Source organism: Limulus polyphemus, unplaced genomic scaffold (genome assembly GCF_000517525.1).
Source record: "Limulus polyphemus unplaced genomic scaffold, Limulus_polyphemus-2.1.2 Scaffold315, whole genome shotgun sequence".
NCBI classification, from domain to species: Eukaryota; Metazoa; Arthropoda; class Merostomata; order Xiphosura; family Limulidae; genus Limulus; species Limulus polyphemus.
The window spans coordinates 187,936-196,377 of NW_013665925.1; the positions used below are offsets into that span (position 1 = coordinate 187,936).

The 8,442-nt window shown below is 33.8% G+C and overlaps 1 protein-coding gene across 2 annotated transcripts in view; it reads left to right on the top strand.

Moving 5' to 3' along the window:
* LOC106457306 overlaps positions 1-4,802 on the top strand; it is a 96,612-nt gene extending 91,810 nt beyond the window's left edge. Inside the window, exons 11-13 of one of the 2 annotated variants that reach the window (XM_022383177.1) lie at positions 2,559-2,709; positions 3,904-3,991; positions 4,157-4,802. In XM_022383177.1, coding sequence (XP_022238885.1) covers positions 2,559-2,709; positions 3,904-3,991; positions 4,157-4,174 — 257 coding nt within the window. In that variant the 3' untranslated portion in view covers positions 4,175-4,802. Of the gene's footprint in view, positions 1-2,558; positions 2,710-3,903 lie in introns of both variants that reach the window. The other variant, XM_022383176.1, reaches the window with a different exon arrangement.
* The last annotated feature ends 3,640 nt before the right edge of the window (positions 4,803-8,442 follow it).

Sequence of the window (8,442 nt, forward strand, 5' to 3'; positions counted from 1 at the left end):
TATTTCATATATATATCAAAATATTTCTGTGATACTACTTTTACTTTCACACCCTTTATTTCATATATATATCAAAATATTTCTGTGATACTACCTTTCTTTCACACCCTTTATTTCATATATATATCAAAATATTTCTGTGATACTACCTTTCTTTCACACCCTTTATTTCATATATATTGTTGCGTCAGCGAAGTCACGTGTCTAGTTTCTAGAACTATCCTGTACCTTGGCGAATGCTCTAGCATTTACTAGATATAGGGTAGTCTGCTATATAAAAGAGGGTGACAACGTGACGGAATAATAGTGTGTGTAGACAGTGAGTAATTGATCTGCAGTCAGAGAGTATTATTGAGCACGTTCGTTGTTATAGCGTTTGTATTAGCGCGATTGTTGAAATTAAGTGTATCGTAAAGTTATATTCGGAAAGAATAAACCAGTTTTATTAAGTAAGGACTTGTGTCGCTAAAGTTTCGTCGGAACGAAGTAACGGAAAGTTAACTAACAAACGGAGACGTAACAATATCAAAATATTTCTGTGATGCTACTTTTCTTTCACACCCTTTGTTTCATATATATATATATATATATATATATAAATATTTCTGTGATACTACTTTCACACCTTTTATTTCATATATATATATATATTGGAAGAAACGTCGCTCACTTTAATGTGCTTCTTTTCAAAACGTCCTATGTTTTAGTGTGCTGCTTTTCATAATGTTTTACTTCAACCGTTTTATGGTTCTAACATGAGTGGTTTTGGATAGCCTAACCTTTGTGATAAGGGAAGAGGATGAACAGGCCCGGATTATGTTTATAATTGTTCTTCGTACTTAAAACATGAAATAATATCACATTATTTGTTAAAGTATATCAGTATATGTTACATATTTGACAGTTCAACAGGGTGTTACTGTTTCTCAGAAAATGATACTCTGTTAAATATTTGGCAGTTCAAAAACATGTCTGTCCCCCCCGAGAGATTTAGTTGTGTCGTATCCAATACTGAGGAGACGAAAAATCCTATAACCAGTTTATTTAAAAACCCAAATACATAAGTTAAGGTCTACATTCAAAATTTTTATACCACGTGTTTAACACGCAGGATTTCAGTTGATATGTCAAGTACTGTGTTAGTTGCAAGTAATGTGTCACGTGGCTGATTTCTTTCTGACAATATTACACATTGGTAATGTTATGAATGTTGTAGCTGTTCAAGTATTAAATAATGCGTCACATGGCTGTTCTCACAGTATTACACACGGTTAATGTTACGAATACCGTAACTGTTCAAGTATCAAGTGTCAATTCAAGTATTGTGTCAGGTGGCCGTATGGGTCGTTCTTAGCTACGTGAGCCTTTTCGGGTAAAATTCTGTCTAAAAAAAATAAAAAAAAATACTAGAACTTTAACATAGCGTTTTAAAAGTTTAAATTAAAACTATGATCTAGTTTTCATTTTAATTTGTAGTACGGCCTTAATAAGGATCAGTTGAGTGGTCAGGGTGCTTGTAAAAGAACCTAGAGTATGATATATAGATACAAAGAATGTTTGAACTGTGGATTTAGGATACATCAGTTGTCATCAAAATGGGTAGCCGGATCGAAACCCGTTCCTGAACACGCTCGCCTTTGCAAGATTGAGACGTTATAAGGTGACGCCGAATCCCTCTCTGTTCGTTGGTATAGACTAGTCCAAGAGTTGGTGGTGGGTGGTGTTGACTAGCTGTTTTCACTGTAGGCTATGGCTTCAAAATTAAGGACGGCTAGCGTAGATAGCCAGCCCACGAGTAAACTTTGCAGAAAAATTAAAGAAAACTATCAAAATGAGTGCGGCTAAGCAACATAGCCTTTGTGTAACACAGATATGTGAAGTGGATGAATGCTATAGCTTATTTAAACTGTGAACCAGTTATTGTTGTATTGATTTGCTGTTTATTGAAACCACACAAAACATAGAGAAAACCTGTAATACTGGGATTCCCGTAATGCTTATTTAGAATATTTTACCAGAAATTAAATATTATTTATCGACAACCTTTACAACTGATATAATATTACGTTTTTCAGACACAGGCTGCCGTTATATTTCACGTTTTTTAAAGTAGAGAGTGAAAATGCGGGCGTTTTTAGATAGTTTTACATGGACTGAAGTTAACCCAGTATGTGACTTGATGCTTGAACGTTGTCTGTACCAAACCTTGAACAAACTTTCATGAGTTAGTTGTAGGTGGAAACACGTCTGCGAGATGATGTAATTGTAAACGCAAAATCAAGAACATCTGTTTGTTGAAACGTGACCTGTGGCTTAAAAGTAAGAAAATTTGTAGATTAAATACGAATTTTCCGTTGAAATTATAAAACCTTGTACAATATGTGGTGTATTCGGTTTGCCTTATATCTACGAACATGTGTATGCTAGTTGAGAGTAATCGGTTCATTGTAGCCTTATTTCAGACAGTTTATTAGAAAGAAATACCAAGTGTTAACCCTGTTTCCCCTATTGTGTGCACCGTATAAGTGATCAATATTATTTTTTATCTAATCCTTCAGACGTAAAAGAAGTAGGCTACGATATCTGGGAAGGCCTCCCGTCAGACTCTGAGAACGAGGCTGAAGACAAGGACGACTTTGTGTTCGAGGTTAGCGATACGCCTCACCTCCCGACTTTTCGTGTTCGGTTGCCAGGCACGGACAATAGGATGTAAGTGTTCATACTGTGTAGTAGTTTCGTGCAGTTTTCTTGTTAAATTTAGTTGATATTCACCATTATATAGGGATATATATATTAGATATACACGGTTAGCAGAGAGCACAAACTACATGTGCGGATCTGTTGGGTTTTTTCCGCGAAAAGTTATAAAATGCTTTAGTTTATGAAACAACGAAACATATAATTCAGTGGTCTGTTACATCTGTTATTGTAATGTATCAAGTATTAAATTCTTATATTACATTACATGTTTGCTGTATCGAAGTTCAAATGTTTCAGCCCATTTGTGTTTCTGATTAAGTTATTATGATAGCAGAAACGTTATGTAGATTGGAATAAATGTAACCGAAGAGCATGAGCAGAGATGTAAATTATAATACCACAGGCTTCAATAAGCAGCTTTTCATTCGGTGTTTAAATAAATTATAATACCATAGGCTTCAATAAGCAGCCTTTCATTCGATGTTTATATAAAGTATAATACCACAGGCTTCAATAAGCAGCCTTTCATTTGGTGTTTATATAAATTATATTACCACTGGCTTCAATAAGCAGCCTTTCATTTGGTGTTTATATACCTTTGTGTTTGCTCTGGGTAGTTACTGTCCGGTTATAAAGCTGTAACAGTTAACGCTAAAGGAAAATTTCACATAGGGCCATAGTTTTGTACCATGTGTTTACATTCCCTTTTAAACTGTGATGAACTAATGACTCGGAAACAACTGATGAATTTGGTAAAACATTAGTTTGTGAGAATTGATAAAAGCCTTGTTTTGCACGTGCCTTTACCTTTAACGATGCTTGGCAAGTGATATTGACATTATATTTTAATTACAAATCTATCTACCATCTTATTCAGTACAAAGAGTACGCCCTCTACATTATGTAATGTTAACGATATAGAGATGTAAAAAAAAAAGTATTTGTAGAAACTGTTAGTGAAGACTTGTTTCATTAAATATTTACTCAGTTATTTCTATTCGACACGATTAATGAGTGCGTTATTTTATGTCTTTTAAAATGCGGTCCATGTTTAATGAGTCGTACGTAGTTATGAATATTTATTTTGATAGTAAGAACATAATTCAGTTTAAAATGTAGATGTAGGTTTTTTGTTACTTCAAAATACGTATAACAGATGAAAAAATTTATATATTCATATGAAATTGCCCGTATCTTATCCAGACTTTCGAACTGCATTCGCCTTACTGATGTTCTTCGACAAATTGGACTTACAAAAGAAGAATTCGTTCAGTTTTATCGCAATATTGAGATTTTCTCAATTCCTAAGCACGAGTTTGACGGAAGCGCCACCTGCAGACAGCTTGGGACAGACACGAAACTGGACCCGCTGTTGATTAGTTCCGAGGATAGCGAAAAGACTACAGTCGACGTTCTTAACCTGAGCAATGATGTAAGAGAAGTTCTTGGGATTGAGATAGTTACCCTTAGGTAGGGATGTTCGCTTGTTCTAGGAAATTAGTGAACACTTTAACCTTCAAGATTTTCCCAAATGGAACAGGACGTTAGATTTCGTTGATGATGCTTCGTTTAAATTATTAGAAAGTGCTTGGAATACGATTGTTCTTGGAATAAAGCCAGTTGTACAAAGATGTGCGAGCGCAACATCAATCGTTTCGAGTTGCCATGGCTACTGCATGCTAGGTGATACCAACGTGAAAGTTTGCAGAAGAGTCTGTTTTCCAAAACACGCGAAGCACTAACGTATAACGTAATCACGTGACTTATTGTTGTATTTTGTGAGCCATCTGTGGTCATGTAGACCTCTTCCCATAATATTAGACTTACTTAAGAATGTGTGACATGGAATGCGGTTAACTCGCAATGTTTTAGGAATGAATAAATATCTGCTTTGTTTTGCTTTATACGTATAATTAACAACAACAGAAAAGAGAAAAAAACGAGATCACCAACGCTTATAGTGTGGTGTTGTCATATCTAGATTGGATGTACATATGTACATAAGAGTTAGAATACCTATAAATTATTATAATCCGTGAAAATTATTAATTTCTAAAATTGTTTTCTTGTTGGTTGTGCTATATTAAAGTCGTTTTCTTAAACCTGCAGTCTTTTTGAGTGTTTTGATTATAAACGCCCTCTATATTTTTCATTAATTATTTGTAACAGATTTTTTTCACTAATTATTTATAGCATTTTAATTATTTTTAACAGATTTTTTTTTCACTAATTATTTATAGCATTTTAATTATTTTTAACATTTTTTTTTCACTAATTATTTATAGCATTTTAATTATTTTTAACAGATTTTTTTCACTAATTATTTATAGCATTTTAATTATTTTCACAGATTTTTCACTAATTATTTATAGCATTTTAATTATTTTTAACAGATTTTTTTTCTTTAATTATTTATAGCATTTTAATTATTTTTAACAGATTTTTCTTCTTTAATTATTTATAGCATTTTCATTATTTTTAACAGAAAACTTTTTAATTATGAACAACTTAAGCTCACACACACAACGGAAGCTATATAGTTTGGGCAGTTTATCTGCAGGTCATCATTTGTCTATTGTACGAAGTGTTTCCTGGAAACTCTTTATGTAGTAAAGCTGGGAACTAGCTTAACCATTTTAGTTACCATAAATGTGAATTACGTTATTTTGTTTGAAAAAATAGCTATGTTTGTTTATGAACGTAGTGTGTCTAGTTAATAACGTAGAAGGTAAATAATTAACTGTCACGAGTTACATGTTGCAATATTAATATGCTGTAATGAATCAACTTTTCATTTGCTGTGTGTATGAAATTCGTTTTTAGCGTAAAGCAACGCAATGGGCTACCTGCGTTCTGTCCTCCAGTGGGGAATCGAACCCCGGATTTTAGAGTTGAAAATCTGTAAACTTACCGTTGACAAACCATGGGACGTCATCTTGGTAACCTTTATTTTATACACAAACACACACACTTTACTAAAGTCTCAGCAGACTGCTTAATAAAAGAAATAGCGCCATAAACTTCAAAAAGTAAAGTAACATTTCTAAAGCCCTTACAACAATGAAATTTCTGTTTGTATTAATTAACAGAAAATGTAAATGTTATACATTGGCAGGTAGTCTTAAAATTCTACTCCTATTGTTTGATTAATTATTTTTAATGGGGAAGTGCAATTGAGGAGGATGGTAATGCCCATTGTTTATTTCTTTTTGGAAGATTTTTCCAGTGGCCTTTCATTTAGGTTGAAACGAGTGTAACAAATATGTATATACAAGATTAACTATTGATAAAGTACTGTACATCTGTCGCGGACGCCCCGAAAAAAAGTCTTCCGGTGGGACAGCGGTTAACCTACTGATTTACAACGCTAAAAGCCGGGGTTCGATTCCCCGGGGGGAACACAGCAGATAGCCTATTGTGGCTTAAACAACTGCCCACCTCTTCCAAGTTATTATATTTTACGAAGGACACTTTGTAAAGTCAAGTGTGTGGATTACACGTGATTTTATTTTCTTTGTTCACCAATATACTTGTAAAAATATTAGAATTTTGAATATGATCCTAATTTCGTGTAATATTATTCAAACCAACTTCGAATACGTAAAACATAATGATACATTAAGTATGTCACTAAGATTGAACGTTTTTCCTGTTTTTACAAATATAATACACTTTATTAAAAAATATGGCACGAGAATCACTAGAAATGGAAACATCAAATAGAACAAAAATAGTTTTCACTTTTATATCACGATGTATGTAAGTGCGTGCTAAATAAGATAACTTCACCAGATGGACACCAAGACAAATTCTGAAAGAAAACTAAATATTCAATCGTAATCTTCACTCGAACTGATACTCGCCATGATACCCGCGTCATCTCACTAGTTCAACTTAGACAGACAGGGACAGCAGAGTTTCCACATATGATCGACACGCCAGACAAACGTGTTAGGCTTAAGGGCAAGATAAACGCAGTTCAAGTTGGGCACGTCGTTAATTTTAAACAAGTGCAAAAACACGTCTTAAAATTTTTTAAATTGCATATCTAAAGATTTCTTTACATTTTCAGTTATGAGTAAGTTGAATTTATCATGTTTATATGTGACATGTCAATATTTTTCTAGATTTTGGTGTAATTACGACGTGAATGTTTTTGGTTTCATACTTATGTTGTTTTGTTAAATTAATGTACTTCGTTTACATTACCTGTGAATTCGACCTTCGAAGACTGTCTTAAAGCAGTATTTGAGGGGAAGTATTTATCTTGTGTGATAATTCTGCGCTTTGAAGACAAATAACATCAGAAAATATTTCCTTATTTAAATATTTATTGTTGACTTAACTATAAAATTATCGCGTCACGTTACCGTTGCATATTACCACCAGTTTTTATGCTACAGATAACGCGCTTGGTAACATTAAGGTTATACATTATCACCAGTTTTTTTGTGCTACTGATAACGTGCTTAGTCACGTTAAAGCTCCATTTTGTCACAGTTTTTATGTTACAAATAAACTGCTTAGTGTCACGTTAAGGTTACAGTTAACTTAAAGTGTGACAATTCCATATATACACATACATATGGTTACAACAATCCCACTTGCATTAACTCGCAACTTTTCTGGCCTGTTCCAAATGTTTAACATGGATACGAATTGATGTGACTATTTTTAACAACTGTCTTAACATTGAAAACGTTTATATGAACCTTAATATTTGGAGCACGTCGTCCGATACAACATCTTCTCAACGACAATATTCTTGAAAGCTGTATTTTCAATGTTTAATTTACTTGTTTTGTACTCTTTGGGTATCACCTGTTGTGTTTGTGAAGAAGGATGGACCCACAAGGTTATGCATTGACTACTGAAAGGTGAATGAGGCTACAAAGAAAGATGCCAATCCACTGCCAAGGATTGACTACTTTGGATGTTCTATCTGGATCAAAATGATTTTCAACATTGGATCTTCAGAGTGGGTAGTGCGGGTCGACAAAGCAAGTACAGAAGATAGACTTTACTGCAGGAAATGGATTTTGGAACTGTCACTTTACCATTTGGATTATGGAGTATGACGTAACTGAACTACCAGTGAAAATTGTACTTGTATATTTGGATGACATAATTCCACATGAGAAGACCTAGGATAATGCTTATGATTGCCCAAGGAAAGTTATGCATATATTTAAAAAGAATCTTCATCTGAATCCCAAGAAGCATGAATTTTTTCATCAATAGGCGAGTTTCTTCGGGCTCCTTGTCAACTGAGAGGGAGTGTCTACAAACCAATCAAAGATTTAATCTGTCTAGAATTGCCCAACACCAATGAACCTGCATGATACAAGAGGATTTCTTGGACTGTGTACTAACTATCATCATTTTGTAAAATCATCCTGTGACATAGCTTATCCCAAATCACTTGAAAAACCAAACAAGTTTTGTTTGACTGCTGATTGTGAACAATCATTCAACAAACTGAAGAAATAATTGACTATTACACCTGCATTAGTAATGAATGCTACAGAAAAAAGGTTGTTGAAGTGCCAAGTCATTGCCACCATTACATAAATAGACAAAAGTTTACTCTTTGGACCGATCATGCAACATTGAAGCGACTGGTGAATTTTTTTTTTACAATTCAGAAGGCTAGATACCAAGATAGCTTCAATAACTCCATGAGTACAAATAAGATCATGAATTGCTCCAGATGGAACCATGGAAATGCTGACACAATATCAT